Here is a 22,916-nt window from a genome sequence, read left to right as displayed (position 1 = left end):
CTGCACGTAATGCAAAATCGATCATACGATGTAAATTGTAGGATAAAAGAAAGTAATGCATCGAAAGAATATAAAACAAAAAATCTGTTGTACGTCTATTGTTTCCTCGTGAAACGAAAGAAACTTTCCGGACAACCTAATACCTGGCCACGCGAGAGTCTCGCATATCTGACAAAGTTTGTGCATTCGTGGCGCGATATAAAAAGCGTTTTATAGCGAGCTAGGCTGATGAATTGTCATTCGTTTCGCCTGTGTCATCCATTTTTGTATGATTTTCTTATGATGATTTGTATGATGTTCTTGCAACGCACGTACGAAATTTCAAGTGGAATAAAAGGCAGAAAAATGAAGGCAGACGGTGAAAGTTCTATCAATTGGACTTGATCTCTGTTTTCTCTGGTTAGGCGGATGATTGTTTTAACGGTGGTGAGATCGAGATTTTAGCAGATTTGAAGCAGCTAATAGGCTGTTTGTGGCGAACAAAGTGGAGAGATTAAAAGTTGGAAAGCTCTCTGTGATAACAAGCGAATATACGGGAAAAGCGTAATAAAGCTTTCGTGATTTGAACAAGCGATACGAAACAGCTGATCGAGACTCGCGATTTAGTCGCGGCAAATTAACTTTCTGACAATTAACTCTACCTTCGCATTACGACATTTGCCCTTTTGCCGTCGCACGCTCGAATTTTCGCTCGTTTTTCTCAAGTAGAACCGTTCAAAGTACAACGATATATCCAGTGTTTCTATTCGTTTTCGTATAATCTTTTTTAATTTTCAGTTTACCAGCTAAGCGGATTTCTAAATAAAATTAATTTCAACGTAATTTACGATAATCGAGATTTCTAAATAAAATTAATTTTAACGTAATTTACGGCAATTTGATCAACTTTCGATATGAGAAATTTTGCAAAGAAACGCACGTTTCTCAATTGCAATTCCCTGCTGCATAATCCTCCAAGTACAAATTATTTATTTCCAAGAATAAAATCCCACCCTTGATACAGGGGGTTGAACGTCATACGATCGTATCGTGGAAGAAAATTTCATCCCTCGAATATTCCGTGTCGTAGCTTTTGACCTTCTTCGCGGTTAATCGTCTGTTCTTCTTCCATTATCTTGAAACATTGTAATTGTTAAACAATCGTACACGTTCGTTTGAAAGTTTCGGATCGCGTGTATTTCGACCATTTCACCAAAGCAAAAACCTTGTTCCGAAGCTCGTTTCAAAGCTCATGCATTTAAACGCGCCCTTAACTTGCTACTTGCCAGCGAGTTTTCTTTCAACTTACGACAGCGCTTTTTCAAAAGAGTGCTTAATTTAAACAATTGTCAAGTCACAGGGAACGTATTGCCTCATTGATATTGAAAGTCGCGTTCCACTCGGCTGACAACCGACAAACTTTCCACAGTTTTAGTAAAATATCGTACGGGATCTTTGGTGTTATAAAACGCTGGAAATAGAGGAGGCAAGAAGATGGTAAAGAATTTCTTCTTCCCGAAGCGGAAAATATTTTACCGAAATAAAACACTCAAAGACGTATCTTCCCACGATTGCTCCATTCTTTACGGAAAGGTGGAAAGCGGAATGGAGAAATGTAATAAAATAAAATAGGATAGAATTCTACGCCGAGCTCTTTGTATCATCGGAATCAAAGTACTCGGCCAGGTGTTTGGAAAAGGAAGATAGGATGGTAGAGAGGATAGAAGGAAGAGATTCGAGGAAATGTTCTTTCTAAGCAACAGTCAGAAAGACAATTTTTAACTTTCAAGTCCTATCGGTATTTCGAAAATCGTTACGAGAGGAGAAAAGTAACGGCGATTTTCTCGCGGCACACAATTGCAATTACCGTAAATTCGAAATTATTAAAAGAAGGAGAGAAGGAGTTAGATGTAAGCAAAAATATATGAGATAAATAAATAACAAATGAAAATACTAAGAAATATATCAGAGAAATGTAGACGCGTAAGAGAAGCAAAGACATGTTGGCAACTAAGTGATTGCTGATTTTGTCAATACCACCAAATGACAAAATCCGCAATCACTTAGTTGCCAATCCAATGCAAAGGAAGTAAGAAGACACGTTCCGCTTTGTACAGAAGACCACAGAGATAGGAAACTCGATGCTAATCGTAGCATAGTAAAAATTAGGCAACTTTGAACTTTAAACTTCTGTCCGCTACTTTATTTAACAAATAGCAACAATATCTTTCGCGATAGGCTGTGAAATACGAATAAACGTTCTGTTCTATTGGCAACTAAGTGATTGCGGATTTTATCAGTACCATCTAATGGCAAAATCCGCAGTCACTTAGTTGCCAAGCCAATGTTCTAGGTACTTGATATACTTTTGCGAATTGCGTACAATTATCTGGGAAATCGTGGTGCGAGCGATCGACTGTTGATTCTACGTGCAAAGACAGGTCGAAGAGGAAGAGCGACGTTTTTTCGTTCGAGGCTTCGTTTCCGAGAAGAACGAGCTTGAAGATCCGTCAGGTGCTCGTATGCTAATTGCAAGTTTCCAGCTGTCCGACCGCGTTTTCTCCTCGTGTTCGTATTTCTGAACATGGACAACATCACGATTTGCCTCCTATCGTTGCTGTTATCCTGTTTCCTTATGTTCTCTTGCTGGCAACTTAGTGATTGCGGGTTTTGTCATTAGGTGGCATTGACAAGTCCGCAATCACTTAGTTGCCAATCCAATGCAAAGCAAGTAAGAAGACACGTTCCGCTTTGTGCAAAAGACCACAGAGATAGGAAACTTGATGCTAATCGAAGCATAGTAAAAATTGGACAACTTTGAACTTCAAACTTCTGTCCGCTACTTTGTATAATAGATAGCAACAATATCTGTTTCTATCAACAGATTCTGTTCTATGGGTTGGCAACTAAGTGACTGCAGATTTGTCGATACCACCTAATGACAAAATCCGCAGTCATTTAGTTGCCAACACAATATATAGGAATACGCAAACAAAAAGATATTGCGCAGTATCGTTTGGCACGAAGCTTGTTAGAGAACGAAGCAACAAGCGATAAATCTTTTTTGCGACATTTCATTCGGACGCGGTCGTTCAGGGAAATTTGCCTGCGCATTCGTAAGCTGGCGATTTTTACGAGCAGCTGCCGCCGCTGATTAGAACAACCGCCGCGTTTCTTATTCCTTGCTCCTTTTATCGTTGCCTTCGCTTCCTTATTATTCACGGCCGTATCAATGCTTTAAATTAATGCCATCTTGGCGCGGGGCTCATTGTTGCATAAAATACGCGGCCGCTCGTGCCGCGAATTTATAGCGCGATTACCGGCGACCTAATGCACGCTCGCCTTGTAAATCATTCTTGATTCACGCTGGTCGCGATACAGTGTCTGACAGTGTAGCCGGCTGTAATGAAATTACATCGCCATGCAAAGTATCGATGCAATGGAACGACAAGCTTACACCGGCGTACAAAAATGTTCGGTTAAATGGAACTGCCATTTCTAGTTTCTCTTTTCAGCTAACAGCAAAAGCCAGGCGAGTCTCGGCTGGCAACGGAACGAGATAACACAAGTAAATGACACTAAAATCAGCACGAAAATGGATGTATTCGTGTTGTTTAAAATCTACGACCGCTGGATGTTCTTAGTTTCATTTTAGGAAAAAGGGACTCCCCATAAAACGATTGACCAAACTCCCTTGACACTAGAACCACCGATGGTTAACATGAAGCTATTTCTACCAAAATTAGTCAAAATCACTGGTCTTTAAAAAATACGAGATAATAGAATATTTGTATATTTATTGATTTATTACTTTCTTACAGAAGCAGTTCCATGTTACGTAGCACATTTTTGCTATTGTTAATCCATCTACGACCATGATCGACCTAAACGAGGGCTGACACATTTATAAAACTGTAGGACCAGTCGTTTTGACTGCTGTGGTATTTCTAGCGTTAGCATCTAATTTTCCTGATAACTGATATCGTCATATCGAATGATACGCGGTGAAAATTTGAAAAACGTATGGCAAGTTGTAGAAAACGAGAAAACTAATTGGGGTTCGATGAACAGATTACAGGACTCCTGTACACTCTGACAAGTACCAGTCATTCCCACTGCTATTGTATAAGTAGCCTCGATACAAAATTATTTTCAGTTTGAATACATGAAAAAGAAAATAAAATTCATTGTATTATTCTTTTAGTCATCGTTGCAAAAGACGTTACATCATTGCGGAATTTTAAAACAAAATTGTAAAACCAGTCGTTCTGACTGATGTGGTATTTCAGCGTCAGCATCTAGCGATCCAGCGATTAATCCGGAATTTTCCTGATAACTGATATCGTCATGTGGAATGATACGCGGTAAAAATTTGAAAAACGTATGGCAAGTTGTAGAAAACGAGAAAACTATTTGGGGTTTGATGAACAGATTACAGGACTCCTGTACACTTTGACGAGTACCAGTCATTTTCACTGCTATTGGCATAAGTAGCCTCGATACAAAATTATTTTCAGTTTGAATACATCAAAAACAAAATAAAAATCCTTGTATTATTCTTTTAGTCATCGTTGCGAAAGTCATTACATCATTGTGGAAAAGAATATAACACGAAGTAGGAATTTTAAAACAAAATTGTGAAACCAGTCGTTCTGACTGATGTGGCACTTCTAGCGTCAGAACAAAATACCAGAACACTGGACACAACTTAACGCTAGACGACAAAGGAAACAAGTCTTCTTCTTTTACCAAATAACACGGTTTACGAAAATTATACGAAACATCGGAGAAAGAAGCGATCATTGCTGCCAAAGTTTCCTTCGTCGAATAAATTTCACGACCGATGGTTGGTGAAATTTCGTGACACAGTGGTCGGATTCCATTTATCGCGCCTCTGCCCTGCGATCTCTTCCAGCAGGAAAAGCGTCGTCCTTTCTGTAGTGTTTGCAACAGATCTGAAAGAGGACTGATTATTCCGACCCTAATAAATCCTCTAGTTCGTTTTTCTCTGGCCGTTTCCATCGCGGTCCGCCGCTATTTCATCGTCCGTTTCTCTTTCTTCCCGCAAAAGTCTGCCACAGGACTTCAACGTGGTCGTTAAACCGTGGAAATTACATTATATCGCGCAGAACGACCGCGCCTCTCGCCAGAAAAGAAACAATCGAGTCGAAGGAAAAAGCTGTTGAGGGTAGCGTCGAAAAATTCCACTACGAATCCTGACAATCTACATTTTCCTTCTAATTACGTTGCTCTGATCGATTAACGATATCATAGCCGAGAAGAAAAGCTACATATTAAATCGTTGCTTTTTTATTAAATTAACCGGTGCGCTTAGTGTACTCGAAATAAATATTTCTCAATCGTTGCTTGCCACGTGTTGAATTTGTGACATTTTCGTAAACGATAGCGAAGAAAGATACATTTCCTTCGGGCGTATTTTCCAGTTATAGAAAACGATTAATTTTCGTACACGCGGAAAGAAGAAATTCTCTTCACAGCCATCGTAATTATCAATTTAAAGCGACACTGAAAAGATTGAATCAAAAGTTGCGAAGCAGTTGTCTCGACTGGTTGTTTTGTCTTACGGCTCTTTTTACCGGAGAACTGCTCGATTGTTTATTATAAATTTCCGTGAAAGTCTAGAAAACGCTGCCAAAGGCGCTTCGAACGATTCATTGCCGAGAAAGGCAAGAAATTCTCCAGAGAAGACACTGTGAAGCTGTTTAATAAATCGCAAAATGTCACCGAATAAGGCGCGACGCAGGTTGCAACGCGATGACTTTGAAAATACGCCTTAATCTTCCTTTTTAATTCCCAGACAAAGAAGTACAAATTATGCGAACTAAGAGTTCCGCGTTACCACTTAGTTGCCAAACCAATATATCTTCAGAGACAAACGATTTTCTCATTCGCAAGTATTTTATAGAAAATTATGTCACTTTCAGATTAGGCAAGAGGATTTGCCTATGATGTCCTTGATGTTATCCTCTTTGGCAAAAATTGTAACATGTCTTTTATGGATTTTATGATGTCTTTTACGATATTAATGATCTCTGAAGAAAATATAGAAACGTCGTTCATCTGATTAAAAATCTTCTTCTCTCATGCTACCTTATTCTTTCACATTCCTTCCTTCCTTAATTCGTAATGATTCCTCTTCTGAGCTCTACTTCTAGTTTAGTTTAATTTATTTTGTTTAAAGTCTAGTTTAGTTTAATTTATTTTATTTAAAGTTTAGTTTAATTTAATTTATTTAAGGACGACAATTTAAAAAAGGTAATTTCGGTTGTCGTGCTATGACAGTCTTCTTCCCTTCGTGTTTCTCCTGTTGCATTGATACTTGTTCTTCAAGTTCTTAGTCTTCTAGTTGTTCAATAAACTTGTACAAGTTTTATGCTGTGTAATGTGTGTAATATTATTAGGTCGTCACGAAAGTTTCTTTGAAAGAAAATAATAAATGCACAACAATTTTTTCTTTCGTGTTATTTTATCGAGTTACGTGTGATCCACTTTGACCTCTTAAGATGAAGAACACAACATTCGACAGATTAGCCTTCACGTTTGTAAACATAAAGATGAATTGTCCTACAAGACATGTTTGTAAAAGGAAGACAAAAAGAAAGAGCATCGTGTAACAATATAACAATAATAATATACAGACGTACAATAGCAACTAAGTGATTGCGGATTTTGCCATTAGATCGTATTGACAAAACCCGCAATCACTTAGTTGCCAACCCGATAACATGTCCTCGTCTCCTCTGCATCTGTAATTTCTCTCGTCGTTCTGTTTTCACAATTCTCACAGCCTTTTCTCATATTACGTGCTTCCAATTGCGCAAACCTAACAAACAAAACTATCAACAAAATTCCTGCCCGTCGATATTCCATGGAAAAACGGAAATCTTCCCTTGAAGATTTTCATTTCGCTGGGAGAAATGTTCCGCCGATATGGCAAAGTCGCAGCTCTATTTTCACAATTTCCTCTCGTCGTTCTGCGATTGTACGAACGCGTCAGCCAATGAATCTCGCTGTTGATCGATTGTCTTGTGAAGTGGAATGGAAATGGTAGGAGCGTGATGCCGGCGATAAACGGCGAATAAGGTGAACGACGAGTGCGAGCATCGGCTTCGTTACCACCTGCAACCCCTTCGTTCCACGGGGGTGGCTTACCCCTTCCTCAAGACTGTTGATTACCGACCTACATACAGCGATACGAACATTTCCATATTCGTTGAACGATTCAATGCGAATTAGCTTAAACCCATCGACGACCATAATCATAATCGATCGATCTGATTTTAACGTCTCAATGCAACTGTCCAATGTTTCACGGGGCTGCTGTTAACGCAGTCGTCGTAAACGACGAGGATTTTATTTTTGCAATTATCGCGCCAAAGATTACGCTTTTACATTGCGCACGGTGGCTTGGAAATCGCGCGAAGCGAATGCTGAAAATATTTTTTAAGATTCCGCTGAAGAAGAATCGAAAGTACGTAAAGCAAAATATTTTCTCCAACATCCTGACAAATATCTTCGTTTTTGTTTGCTCCATATCGTTTCAGTTTCTGTCATTTTTCAGTTTTCGTAATTTATACGGTAAAAGTGTACGTAATTATATCGCGAGGCGTGTGATCGCCATAAAAGCTATCTTTATGGAACTGGCCGATTCTGTTTCTTATTGCGAATTTTTCTCCTATGTAGTTTGAGAAATCGGGCAATTTGGCGATATTTTTGTCACGAGCCAGCCGATTGCTGGATATATTTCTTCACTTTTTCCAATTATATCGTAGCAGTGTGTCCAATTAAATTCCGAGACGTAGGATCAACTGAGGAAATTTAATTTATGGGAATTCAAACTTTTGTAAAATAAAGATCGGACAAAATGTTCTTCTCGTCTCGCAATTATTATAAATAGTACTTCACTTTGAATATTTCATATATTTTTATACGTTTTTGAACATTTCAACGAGTGAACATCCACAGCCTGACGATCACTATACCGCCAGAGCGTGAAATAAATTGGCATTATAAAATTTTTCACACGAGCATATGTTCCCCAGGCATTGTAAAGATAATTATACAGTCAACAATTATAATTCAAACCATTATCAACATTAATAAATAACGATAATTATCAATAAAATTTCCTCGGGACTATTTTAACGCCTATCTACAATTATCAACGCGATTATAACTGCTCTTTCATTAGTTTCTCTTCATGAAATTCTCAATATTCTGCAATTGCCATATCCTCAGACCGAACCTACAAATTTGATCAACACAACGCTGATAGTGATGACACGCTAAAGCGGAAAGGAACTGTTCAAACATTTTTGCCGAACGCGAACGTGAAAGTTTTCCTACTGCCATGGCTCGAACTGTATTCTTCTACTTTTAATTAATAAAACTTAGCTTGCTGCATTCTGCAAGACGAGCGTACATTTAAATTGAACGTAGAAACGTACACTTGGCACACGAACACTGCCACCAGATGTCGGATATAATCTTTTTCCCTTGTGCAATAAGAGAGAGAGAAAGAGCTGGTAATAACGAACATTTGGCTGTTTATCTTGTGGAGGGCGAAGCAGGCGAAATACGCGTTATGCGACGAATTAACAAAACATTTGTCAGCATAATGAAATAGTTAAATGAGATAGACGAATTAGGGGATTCTGGTAAATGAGAAACGCGAACATCGAGATCAGTAAATTGCGGAGCTGGTATTTCCCCCTTAAGAGCGTTCATTGTTGACCCACTTCTGCGTTCGCCAACACCACGTACAAATACCACACCACGCTTCCTATCTATTCTACAACTTCCGACAAGTTCTGTCAGTCGTTTAATGAATTTATCTTCGACGATTCACGTTTGCCGATATAGGTAAGACAAGGGAGGAAAAACTGTCGTAAGTTGGAGAACGAAAGTGAAGTGATAGAGTGGGCGGGCGCTATAAAACGGCCAATTATATTTAAAACAGTTTCTGCGCTGATAAAATCCGTTTTATAGAACGCTAGGATATGTTCAAAGTCGTTTTCTACGTTCACGAGATCATTTGATTTTTCAATAGCAAAGAAAAGAGACTAATAAAACGCAGTGTTAAACAGGAAAGTAACGTTAACATTAAATCGACAAATTACCTGCTGCCCGTGCTTATTATGCGAACATTCCATTTAATTTGGAAGAATTCTAATGCAGCAAGTAATTAATTACAATTTGTACGTATCAAATGCATCGGTTTTCAGAGTTATTTCTCTTGAAAATACGCTAAGAAGCCCAAATTTCCTTCCGCTGTCTAATTTCGTCTCTTGATCGATCTTTTCGTTTGATAAAAGTGCTGCAGCCTGTCAAAGGCAATTGGAATTTAAAAGAACTAAAAGAACTGGAATTTTAAAGACATTCTCTTCCAAAGTCTTCGGTATTCCTTTCTTTTGTCACAGCTGTAGCACTGATAACAATAACGACGTTATTTCTTAATATTCCTAGTCATATTTCAAAAATACGATTTTTCTGCAGATGGTTTGCATTATTTGGATGGTGTACATAGTTTTACAATAAAACATATTCCATGCGCATGAAAAAGGAACAATATAAGCATTTTGCAAGCGAAATTAAAGAGACGAACTTAGGAACATTTTCCTTCTCGAGTCAAAAACTTGTTTACTGCTTAATAATTATTATTATTATTATTGTTCTAACTAAATGTAAAGTAATCTTAGAAATATTTTTAGATTGAAATATCGATTTAATTGCGAATAAATGCTAAAGAAGATTTGGCGGTTGTTGGGCAGAATTTGGATGGTGCAGAAACCTTATTCCGTAATTTCAATTTCAGCTTTAATGCGATACGGAATGATGCTAAAAATAGAATACGAATTATGCGGTCGTTCAAAAATATGTCGTACGAAATAATTTCTGTAGCAGAATTCACCAACGTCCACGTTATTCATAGCTGACGGTTTATACACTTTTCACATGTACCTAGCTACGTTATCTTCGTCACGCTAAAATTCTAATTAATAGTGCTACAATCTAATTACGTCTTAGCTAAAATCACGATTCTAAGAGCTCACACATATGCTCTGTTATGCAGAATAATTGAAACCGCGGATACAAAACCATTCGATATGAAAAAGAAGACCGAGGTGCGAAAAGAGATTATTTCAATATTCGATAATAATTTTCTAACGAATTGTTGAAAGAGAAAGTAAAGGTATAGAATATCGTAACAATTATATCATATATAGAGGATATATATGTTCCCGAAATAATAAACTAACCTAATAAAGCGAATGGATAATTGTACAGTTCACACACGTAAATCATTGTACGTGTATCAACGAGAACTGCAATTATCCATTCTGTGCAATTATCATCGAATTTTGTTATATTCTCTTCTTCGATTATTAAATATTGCGATGGAAATAAAATATTAAAGGAAGGTTTCCATTTCCTCTTTGTCGTCCTGAGTGGTAGATGACCGACTGCAAATATCCGTACACAAATCACTTATGTTCTTCAACTTGTCTTTCATGCCCTTCTCATAAATATCTAGCAATTGTTCAGTCTTTTCTTTGAGGATAATTATGTCCTTTTGTTTACTTTGCACCAGATTAGTTTTTATCCTGATTATCTATAAAATGTATGATTTTGAAATTTTAATCGAATTGTATGAAACGTATGATATGATTTTGTACGTAGAAATATACCTTGTCCTTTATGACCAAACTTTCCTGCAATTCAGAAATCTGTTTTTTTAATTCGCAATCATTTTCTAGTATCTCTTTGTTTTTACTTTTTAGTTCTTCGTTTATCTTAGCTAAGGACTCAATCTCTTTGATATCGCCCTGCAATTTCCCGCGCAGTTCAGCTATTTCTTTCTTCAATTCTTCGATATTCTGTCAACGTAATTTTTCAAAGTTTCAGTGTCGATTCAAATTTTCCCCCGCCACAGGTTCACCGTAAAACACACGCGTTTATGTGATTCACCTTGTCTTTCGTGGCAATCCCTTGCGCATTCTCCTCTTTCAACTTACTCAGCTCTTGGTTCATTTTCATGTTCTCTTGAATCAAGCGATTCTGGTCATCGAAAATTGTTTCGTGCAACGCGTTTATTTCCGATAGCTTCTTTGCCAGCATATTCTTCATATCACTATGACTGCTGACATTCTCCGACTTTTCTCGACGTCGTGCAAGTTGTTTCGAAGCTTTCGCAGCTGAGAGGAAAATACAAAACTCGAATTAAAATTTACGACTAGTTACAATAAAAAAAAAAAAAAAATGAAAATAAGAAGAAATATCTATTTTTGATGGTTCGCCAGTGACTACTTTTCTCGGGAAAACCTTCGTGTAAATATTTCAGGAAGATCAATTTTGAAAACGTGTTACTCCACAACTCGATACGGCTCTCTCGCATTTCCATCTAAATTTATTGTTTAAATTTTTCAATGATAAAATATTAATAAAACACTTACTGTGCGAGGAAGATCCTTTCGATCCTGATTTGTCCATTCCGCTCGACAGTAGTGTGATTTTTACAATTATATCAGAAGATCTTAAGATTATATTACATAAGAAGATCTTAAAGAGAATTTGATTTCTGTAGGTCGTGAGTACCTTACGAATGTGAACGATTAAGTAATTTTAATTAAACAATTAAATAATTGAAGTATATTTTTTCCATAAAATGTAGTACACGTGCGGGTATACGACGCGTCGCGTGAAATCTGTTCCACCCGAAATGTCCTCGTTAATTCGAAGAATATTCGAAAATGTTTGCAAGTTGAGTTATGGGATTTAAAGGAGTACAAAATATACCATAGCTCGTGGTAGCAGTTTCTTGACGAGTGGACCGCAAAGAAGATCAAAAGCCACTTTTGTTTCTTTTTTTCAATGGAATCGTATGGTTTTTAAATACTTTGATCGATCCATCTTGATATTCTTTGCAAAATGGTGTTCAACTGTTCTCGTGGGAAAAAACTATCGGTTTGTCAGGTATTTTAATTTGAATTTCTCACACTTGACGCGTGAAAGGCGAACGTAAGACGACAATGTAAACAGAAGAACGCCGCCTTTTCCTTGTCTTAATGCGTTCAACAGCACAAATTTCTGTTAAAATATCTGCTAAATCGATGGAAACACGTTAGAGCGTGCAATTTTTATTCCAAACATTCTCGCGTATTTCTTGAAACAACAAAGATACATTAGGTGGTTAGATTTCGCGGAACACACTGTAGTGTTAGAAGAAGTTAGGCTCGTTGGTTAAATACTTACGTGTACACCGATCGGCAGCCTGACAGAGAAGGACAAGACGAACAAGGAACATAAACACCACAGGAACATAAACAAAATCACGTGGTCCTTTCTAATCCAACTTGTTATAGCAATTAACAGAGAGATGTCGCGATTAGTTCAGTTTCTGGCGGTAGAAATGTAATTTCGCGTTGTGCCGATTAAAATCACTTCATAATTTTCCATATCCCGGCTTTGCTTCTTAATGTCCGCCATCCTGCAATCTTCCAACATCCTGCCTTCTCCTAAATTCTGCTGCACTGCCTTCGAGTTCTTCGATTATGTCACTATAGAACTAAAACGTACGATTAAATTGCAATGGAACGACTGTTTCATTTTTCAATTCGATCACTGACAGAGCACGTCGTAGCGCAGAATATTTCTTCCTGAAAAACAGCCAACTGGTTAAAGAAAACACGGTACGTTTCAACCAAATCACGTCAAATTCAGCAAACAATGCGCCCGTACGTATAACAGTACGAACGTATCGCGTATATCCGAAAGGTTAATCATAGTGATTTTCAATAGATCACTTAGTCAATTGTGGTGTTTAGCGATGGTTCGCCAATCCGATCGCCATGTGGTCGTAATTCCCAACTCTAAACATTCGATTAATTCAGCTAAAATAGTCACGTTTCATTGTCAGACTTTACCAACCTGGTAACATATCATTGTTTAAATATCAACCGATTACTGTTTCCTGCGCGGTTACACGCTCTCGCCCAACGACGCGATCATCGAATTACGAAGGCGAACAAACTGTTGAGAAATGTTAGGTTGGTACGATCGCTAGTTCCTACGAGTTAAGTTGGTATGACTTCTAACGACGCTCTTTTGTCCTAGGAGTCGACCACATGTTAATTATCTAAGTGTATCCGGTGTGTTCAGACGTTTTGTACGACGTTTTATATGGTGAAATATAAAAAGTAAAATAGAATCTGTGTGAATCAATTAAATATCAACCCCAAACTTATATTTATTAACACAAACTACGATATGTTTCAATTGACAAGACACGATCTATTGGCTTGGCCAATATACAAGTTGTATAATATACAGTTGTATAGTCGTGTAATATACAAATCTTTGTGGAATCTTAGTTGTAGTGTAAAGTTGTATAATATACAAATATACTTTGTGCAAGCTAAAGTCCATTCGTGTAACTACAACTCGCGCGTGCTGCTTTCGACGTGAAGAATAAAGAAACAAGGAAGGAAGAATCGTTTCGTAAGTTTCGTCGCATTTTTCTTGAGAGGTTAATATGAAAGTACAGAAAATCAGGACGAGTTCGATCGTCAAAGTGTCTTTTTCGTCCTTTTCTATCGCGTTTTCGCATTTACAAGCTCGTTTTGCCACCTACAATTAATAAAATCATTGCGAGTTTGCATTCGGTCGCAATGTTACGGTGAGAATTTCATTCTCGAGAACCTGGAGAAGCTACCTTCGCGCATTGTTGCATGTAAAGTTTATGGATAAATCTAATTAACATTTTCGGTCCTTCGCCACTGTCTTAATTTTCTCCATATTTTCAGCTGTTAAAAAATCACAGAGAAAATTGTCGAGACGTCAAAAATCAACTGCAACGTGCGCTACGATCCATTGGGTTGTCCGGAAAGTTTCTTTCGTTTCATAAGGTGGTAATAGATGAACAACAATTTCTGTTTTATATTATTTTATTGAATTAGGTATGATCCATTTCGTTCTATTTCAATTACTATGTTCGTATATAATTCAGTAAAATTAATATAAAACAAAAAGCTTCGTGCGTCTATTATTTCCTTATAAAACGAAAGAAACTTTTCGGACAACCTAATACTTTCGCGCCTTGCTATATGTAAATTTTACGGATAAATCTAATTAACATTTTCGGCGGCTGCTTTATTTCCCTCTTTTACGAAATTCGTCAAACTTCCGATCGTCGTCTTTCGCCACTGTCTTAATTTTCTCCATATTTTCAGCTGTTAAAAAATCACAGAGAAAATTGTCGAGACGTCAAAAATCAACTGCAACGTGCGCTACGATCTACGGGATAAACCGCGAGGAGGACAGTGAACGAACAACTAAGAAGCAGCGATCGTTGATGGGAAATGTTAATTACTTTGATGCTTGTTATGCTCCATTAAAAATGAATAATCGTGACATCGTATTATCACATAATGAAAACCAAAATTTTCACACGATTTCGATCAAACATAAAACGAGTCGCGTGCAGACTCACGATCCTGTAGAGAAATTGCGCGACGAGCCGTTTAAACAGCAACGCGTTATCGATTAAGCGGCTAAAATCCCGAGAAAAAAGAAGCAACTTGTCGAGGATCGGTTCGATGGTTCCTGTTAGTCGTCGATCATCCACCGCGATACTTTACGCGCGACACGCGTTCCAAATCTCCGCGTATCGGGTTACAGCGTTGCGGCGATCGAAGGGGCAAACTTTTTTGTGGAATTTCGTTGGCCGAGAGGAGGGAAACCGGCGGAGGTTGGCGTATCGGTCGATTGCGAAGCCGGAGGATCGCGCACGAGCCAGGAAACGGATTATGGTTTTTACGAGGCGCGAAAACGCGATAACTCGGCGAGAAAGAAGCAGCGGCAAATGTATCTTCGATTGTGTATCGGGCACTGTGTATCCCGATATTCCCAATGGATATGTTTTATGTATCGCGCGAGTCGCTTGCAATTTATACTCGAGACATTTTTTTGCGTCGCCCAGAGATACGACGGAAACTGCGCTCTGCGGTTGCAGTTCCTTCGCATCGAACGTAAAACAACTTCGCGAAATCCCGCAATGCTGCACCGAAATACTTAAAATTACAGAGGCTTTTTTTTCATAGAAATATTTGGAAATGTTAACACACAGAAGTTTTTTTTACACATATACTGTACTATTTTGAAACTTCGTTGGCATCGAAAATGTATTATATTCGTTCGTCGAGAATGGATATCGTTTGTTGTTTGGGCGAATAAAAACAACGTGGAAACAACTTTCTACTTTTACGTCGCGTGACCTATCGAAAGAAAAGACTCGCCTCGTTTTAGTAGTATCGTCGCTAGACGTAATACGAGATGGTTACTGGAATACAAAGAAGATTGAAGGTGTTACTATGGTGGTTTGTTTAAGAATGCACAATAGACATGTTGTTCCTCGTTGTTCGCAGGTTGTTCTTGAAACGTAACGTTTGACTTGACAAGCATATTGTAATCGTAATTATTAGAAATATAAGCTATCAATGTTTCCGACAACTCATTTAATAAAATCCTTATCTCTTGGACGATGACAAAATTTGTTGAGTGCCATCAGACGATATTTAAGGTTCTCTCATACGAAATATGATTCGTCGATAAATATTGACAGTGTTGCATTGGCGATATGTATCGATCCTTTTAGTTGAAGATGTTGAAACATCCACGATATATGTTGATCGTCTGAGGGCACTCTCAGTTCGAATTCCTCGTACCAATGTGTCTTACATTGCCTTTTTTCACAATCTCATCGCCTTTCGAATCTAATTTCATTTGTCAACAAGCAAATGGATAAAAGATTGCTAATTAACATACATTAAATTACATCAACCTGTTGCCTTATGATATCGAGTAGTATTCGTGTTATCGATTGCAGCTTCCATTTAACACATTTACAACTATAACGATATGAATAAAATTCATAACGAACTGCAGTCTTTGATTTTAACTTTTTAGCCCGAACACTGTCGCAAACACTAAATACATATCGATGAATACTAATTCAACATTTTCCATCCTATGATATCGATATCCAACGAGAGCTGCTGAAAAAGAATCGCAAGGCAAGTAAATTAAAATTGAAACGATTAAAAATGAAAAAAGCTGTCTGATAATTTCTATCTGTCGGAGTAGCTCGTTTCAAGAACAGCCTATTTGCTAAATAAAATCAGCTCGCACTTGTCGTGCGATCTAAACCTTCCACCGTTTCTTTTTTTCTCGTAGTTATCATTCGCCTCATTCGGCAACTCGCATCGAATAAAATTCGTTCGAATTCAGCCGGAAGGGTGTTCCGGTAATTTCGTTCATCCACATATCCACCAAGCATGGTTCAGTTTTTTACTTTCTTTCTCTCCTTCTTTCTGTTTACACATAGAAGCATGGAGCACGGTGCTGCCTACGGCGGGTGCTGGTGATTACTGGGCGTGGGAATACAGTGAGTCACGCTAATTACTAAGCTAAAGGGACCACGATAATGTAGTCCGGAGTAGGTAGACGTATCGCTAGTATTGATCAGTAGATCGTAGTAGTTCTGGTTAATGCATTCCGCTCCATGTCTCGTACACCCGAACCATTGCCATCGTCCGTGCTATTTCTTTATTTCCTTGTTAACAGTTGCGTCTTAAGGGGATGTCCTGAATTAGATTGTTCTAAAACAGCGTGTTTTTCTGATTTTTTTTAGAAGGGAAAGAAAGAAATGAGGTTATTGAATTTTGAGGTATGGTTTTATATACGGGGTGGTTGGTAACTGGTGGTACAAGCGGAAAGGGGTTGATTCTACGCGAAAAAAGAAGTCGAAAATATAGAATAAAAATTTTTCGTTTGAGGCTTTGTTTTCGAGAAAATCGACTTTGAATTTTCGTTCGGTACGCGCGATATATTTAACGAATGCAAAAAGAATTCTGTTTAAAGTAAAAGAAAAAATTATAACGGATTTCCAAGCCTATTTCATGGGCTGCAGTTTTCAATCGGCGTGAAATGATCCATCTCGTAATTCTTGAACGAAACAAAAAACCAAAAGGGGATTAAATTATTATATATTTTTCTTCTCGCGTATCGGTAAAATTTCAATCTGAAAATACCTCGTGGATATTGCAGCTTTTAATGAAGCCGCAGCTTCGAGAAATATACAAAAGCGGCGGAACATCGTGGTAATAACGGCAGTACATTACTCAAAAGAAAATAAAGAAAAAGAAAAATGTATATATACGCTGCAGTAAATTTTACGTCTGGAAGGATAACAAGGGTTTGCCCAATTTCTCCGAGCAATACATAACGCCTTGCTACAATGTTGCAATTACGTTGGTTAGTCGCTGTTACAAGCTGCATTGTGGACAATGATTTAAGGGTGAAACTAAAGTCGATAAATAATGCGAGAAATTTAAAGTAACGCCGACGGAGAGATTAATCGGTAAATTGCTTGCATCCTTTCTAATCTTAGTTGCTCCATGGGGCAAAGCGTAGAGTAAGATAAATCGCAGCTCGCTCGTCTGATTAATTGTTCTTCCCCATAGAATGCAGATTGCCCTCGATATACACTTTAGTTGATACCAGCTAAGTTATCATAGTTTGCTCAATTTTTCGTTGCTCTTCCGCCATATTCCACAGCAAATGCGATGAATCTCGTCCACCGTCGACCAGAGGCTCGCCAGATCCGAATGGAAGCGATCGCGTGTAACGAAGTAACAGAAATCCTCTTTGGAAAATGACTGCAGAGATCAACAAGGAAGAGCGGAACGTCGTCAAAGGGAGCGTAAGGGGAACGAAGCGTTTGCCACTTTTGGAAACGTTGGCCACGTTTCCTTGGTCGAAGGTCCGCGTGTTTCTGAAAATTAACGCGTTATTAGAGATGCAAATGATGCGCGATTCGAAAAGGTTCATTTAATATTCAGCAGCGAACGCAGCGGATAGCAGGACAATTTAAAGTATAAAGGACGAGCCAGCTCGATGCATGGGACGGAATTCAAGCTGGAAATTGAAAAGCCGCGCGACAATCCTGACCGGCCGTAATTCATCCCTTTTGTGTCTAGATTTGTTTCCAATGAAGACGCATTGTGCAAAAACGTACAATGCCCGCCAACTTTCTCTTCCATATGGTAATTAGCTCGTGTAATTTATTCACTGTCCGTCTTAAAAGTCCGTTACACATTCGTGCACGATCTGTAAAAACGTCGCTTTTACGTGGCCTTTGATCTGTTTCATCTTCTCCAATTGCTCTCTTGGGTCTGCCGTTGCTACTTTGTTGAACCAACAACGTTTTGTGGAAACGTACGTTGACGTTGAAGATACGAAAGATCGGTCAAGTTATCGGCAAACGTTTCATAATGCAACAAACAGGCTGTGATATGTATTTATAATGTATATAAATAATTAATAAAAATAAAATAATATAATGTATAAATAAATGTAATAAATAAATGTATTTAGATATAATAGCTATAGGTAATTATAACAAGAAACAAGCACGTTATAATTAGTTGTAATTAAAACGGCACGGTGAAAATACAAATATGTAGAGCAAGTTATTTCTTCGCGGCATTTGCGCGTATTTGACAATTGTGAGACGGATGATATCGAAACTTGCCAATCTCGTGAGTTTGTGGCTTTTCGTGTTGCGAGAAAAATCATGTAACTTGCATAGGAAGCTGTAAAATGGTCGTGCATGATTGGATGAAGTTTCTTGTACGCGTCGGATATAAATAAGCGTGTAGGTTTCATTATTCCTTTTTATTCTCCGATATTATGTAGTGTGCCATTTACGTCCAATTGTTCTTCCTTTTTATATGTAATAACGTAAACCTTTGGGGCAAATAAGACGATCGATTCTGGAAAATCGAGTTTATTTTGGGAATAAATGGAATTATGTACAATAGCAGTTAATAATGTAGGATTTTTTGATTTATTTGGAAATATTAGAAATTAGGGTTTCCAATGATTTCTATCCTATATGATAAGTTTATTGATCGATAGATTTATTTACAATGGATTAAACAGGAAACGGTGGTTATTTAATGTGAACTAAATACAGTAATGTGCTATAACTAAGACAACAATAGTTAATTCACTACTCACAATTAATAGTTTACAACTCATAACAACTCGGAAACTCAACTCTCGACTGCTCACAACTCGATTCTCAACTCACGACTACTCAACCCGACTCTCAACTCACGACTACTCCACTCGACTCTCACTCACGACTACTCCACTCGACTCTCACTCACGACTACTCCACTCGACTTCCAACTCACGACTACTCCACTCGACTCTCACTCACGACTACTCCACTCGACTCTCACTCACGACTACTCCACTCGACTCTCACTCACGACTACTCCACTCGACTCTCACTCACGACTACTCCACTCGACTCCCAACTCACGACTACTCACTCGACTCTCCACTCACGACTACTTCACTCGACCCTTCAGGTGACGACCTCGCGGCAAAATTGCCAGGTCCTTTTCGGCCTAACGGCACTTAGGCCTCCCGCGATATTGTTTATAGTTCACCCAATATTTCTTAGGCCATTTGTCCACCATACTACAATGACAAATGTATTACAAATTTTACAATCGATTTTCTAAGTTCTCAGTAAAATAACTGCCGGTAAAACAAAGCAAAAGTAAAAATGTCGGTTGGCGGGTAATTTGAATTCTATGAAATTTACATATATGTATGTATATATGTATATTTGAGGTCAGATGTTACGGAGGCACGTCTGTGTGATACAGGGTGTCCCGAAATTCGTGGTACAACAGACCAGCTGGTGACTGTACATGCAAAAATAAATCGAAAAAAGAGAATAACATTTTTCATTCGAGTCCTCGTCTTGGAAAACAAAAATGACGCATACTAACTGCAAACTTTGAGCTACGAAACTTCTGTTTCTACTCGTGTTTGTATTATCAAATCCAGAGTGTACCTCGAAGATAGTAATAGCGTTGAAGAATTAAAAGCTAACATCGTTTCAGCTTCCGAAGGTTTAAAAAAATACACGTAACTCGTTACAAGCGGCGCATAATAAATTCGTTTCGAAGAGCGCAGCTGTGCACGCTTCAACTTGGTCAAAATTTCCAACACCCGTTACGTTAATCGAAAGATTCTCAAGAAAGCACCGATCTTATCTTTATTTATAAAACTATTCCAATTAAATACAAAATAAAAGAAATTAATAATACGTACAGATCGATATCGCGGAAATATGATAACAGCAGTGAGAGGAAACGCATTGTCCATGTTTAACAATACAAAAGAAACAGGAATTTCATACGTCGAAGCTTCCAGTTAAAACACGGCTCCCTGTTGGATTTCCAAACTCGTTTCTTTCTTTTTCGAAAACGAAGCCTTTGCATCGCCACGTACTTTTGCGTCAGAATCATCGCTCGTACACAGTTGCGCCATCACTTTTTCCTTCGTAATTTTCGTGTAAAACGTATGGCAACCATACAATATTCGTATAATCGAGAGAATAGCTGTTGGTCCCATTAAACACGTGAAATTGAACGAACGAGATTAGCCGAACGATAAATTCGTCGAATGATTTGCAGAAATACTTGGCGCGTCTGTGAGAAACGTTCGAGCAAATCAGAAGCACGAAGTTGGAAGAACTTGCGGAACGAAGTTTAAAAATTTTAATCTAACGACGGGTTTTCATATCGCGAAATAAATGATGAATGAAGCTTCGACTTTGCAAAGTAAAGCGCGGCCCCGTTTTTTAACGCAGTATTTCAGTCTTCGAGTACGCTTTTAAAGAGATTTATCGATTACTCGACAAGAGCGCCAAGCACCTGTTTAAAGTACCATTCATAGTCGTCTGACTCCGGACGTAATCATGCGCACAAAACAAACTAAATTCACTGTGACGTAAAAGCTGAGAAAAAAAAATATGTATGGTCGCTTTTCATCCCCGTTTCCTTCCATTTTATTCTGAAATCGAAGAACAAACCGTGCACAAGCCCTTAAATCTAAATACAATGAAACGTGCATAAAAGGCGTTAAATTTACCGACAAAAGGAAAGCACGACCAAGTGTCCCGTCCTTTGCAAACATCGCACGCCTTCGCTTCATTTCCATTTTAGCCTGCGAGCAAAGAACAAACGGGAAGCAACAAAAACAGAGGGAAAATCAGAGATTCATCGCTTCAAGCGAACGCGTAAAATTATGCTGGCCAGGCACGCGATCCGCGACGAATCGAGAGCAAAATAAAAAAGGAAAAACCCAGTCTGGCGGAAACGGCGAACCCTAGGCAGAAGCAGGGAAATAAGGGAGAAACGAAAATGCTGCACAGGGTGTTTCACGCAAATGGGCCAAGTTACATCTGTGTGTTGCTACCTTTGAACTGGTTGGCGATCGGTTAAATTGTAACTGTTCGATCAAGTCACAAAACTCGGACGATATTAGCTCTGAAGTTTTGGAGATTTTATTAAAAAGTTCCAGTATGATCGTGATCCTGTTGAACGTTTATTTTCAGGTGTCCTATTCTCTAAGTTCCAGGTGCTTATATCCCAAACGCCAGTCTAGGGATTTGTCATCGTCAACGTTTTCCATGAGATGGCAATCCATGTGGACCCAGTCAGGCGACTGTCGAAATGTGGACGTCTCGCAAGCTGTGCGTCCCGTGGTCTATCGTCGAGTTCTCAACTGGTGTCGAAGTTTCTGACACGTGGTTTGCTGTTGAAAGGATTCGTCGCGCGCTTAAAACGCCAATCAAGTTGTCCACGTGGTGCGAGCAAACTTTACGACACACACAATGCGTGGAAAATTCTAACTTCTGAAAAATAGCAGACTCGGGATAATCTTCATCCTAAACGCCGTGAAACGTCTGATAAAGAGACGGAAGAATCGGCGATGCGAAGTTAAACGTACTGGAACGACGCATCTCATTTGGTTCACGCGCCTACGTCGAAGGTAGTGGCGCGAATTTCAAAAATAGAATACTCGCTGACATTGTTTCCGGCAGAATAGTCGAACATACTCGCGTGACAGTGGCTAAGGGTAGCCAGGCGAGGTTTAAAGTTCTTCTATGGCCGTGGTAGAACGTAATATTCTCTCGGCTTGGGATTTATGCCGCAGTGGTGGCGTGCACGGTGGGAGAAATTGCGGCGTGGGGCGGTGGACAAGGGTTGGGGGTGGCTTGCTGCCTCCCTCGACCACGCCAGCAGAGTCGCTGGTAGATTATAAACGGTCGTTTTGTTGCGTTGTTAGCAGATGTCTGACGCGAGTGGAACGCGCAGAGGAACAGGCAGACGGAGAAAGAGGAGAGAAAAGAGGGTGGTGTTCGGGGTGGGCTGGTCGCTAATTAAGTTTTTCACGCAGAAATTCGTGGCGCTAGTCTCGCTGGAATTCCTGGTGGCGCGACTCGATGAAAAATCGACGAAAGTGGCCAGCTGTTTTCGTCGCGCACGACACGGTATCGTGTTGTGAAACGCGAACAACCCCCAACTGATGTTAACTGAAGATAATTAAAATCGCTGCCCTTATGTAAACGGACGTTTTTCATGGAAATTGAGAGACGATGTGTCCCTTAAAATGGGATTTTTAGCGGCTGGTGATTCGTTAGTTCGATTACGAAAGGCTGAGAATGCCCTGAGAGCTTGAAAATATTCTCCAACGACACAGTTTTATTTCTTTTCTACTTTTCTTTTTCGAATGATTTAAAGGCAGTTTATTAAATCGTTAAAGCACGAAAGTTTTAATTGTACGTTTTATTACATTTCTGGTATCGGTGGAAAGCCACGAAAAAATAGCCTGATTTTTCCAACGTGTGTATTAATAAAATAAAATAATTAAATGAAACAGTTTCTATTGTTACACATTTTTTATTATTAGCAATAAAGCCGTGCTGGTATGTTACTATGAAAGTTTAATTCCATTTATCGTGCCAGATAAAATAAACAATAGTTGATAAA

At 38.7% G+C, this 22,916-nt stretch overlaps 1 protein-coding gene and 1 pseudogene across 1 annotated transcript in view; one reads left to right on the top strand and one right to left on the bottom strand.

Moving 5' to 3' along the window:
* LOC122576957 (neurexin-1) overlaps positions 1-22,916 on the top strand; it is a 623,013-nt gene that overhangs the window by 238,878 nt on the left and 361,219 nt on the right. The window contains exon 4 of the mRNA XM_043747905.1: positions 16,382-16,441. Coding sequence (XP_043603840.1) covers positions 16,382-16,441 — 60 coding nt within the window. The remainder of the gene's footprint in view (positions 1-16,381; positions 16,442-22,916) is intronic.
* LOC122576953 lies at positions 10,412-12,504 on the bottom strand (annotated as a pseudogene).

Source organism: Bombus pyrosoma, linkage group LG17 (genome assembly GCF_014825855.1).
Source record: "Bombus pyrosoma isolate SC7728 linkage group LG17, ASM1482585v1, whole genome shotgun sequence".
NCBI classification, from domain to species: Eukaryota; Metazoa; Arthropoda; class Insecta; order Hymenoptera; family Apidae; genus Bombus; species Bombus pyrosoma.
The sequence above is the reverse complement of the archived record's forward strand: the minus strand, read 5'-3'. Positions and strand labels throughout refer to the sequence as shown.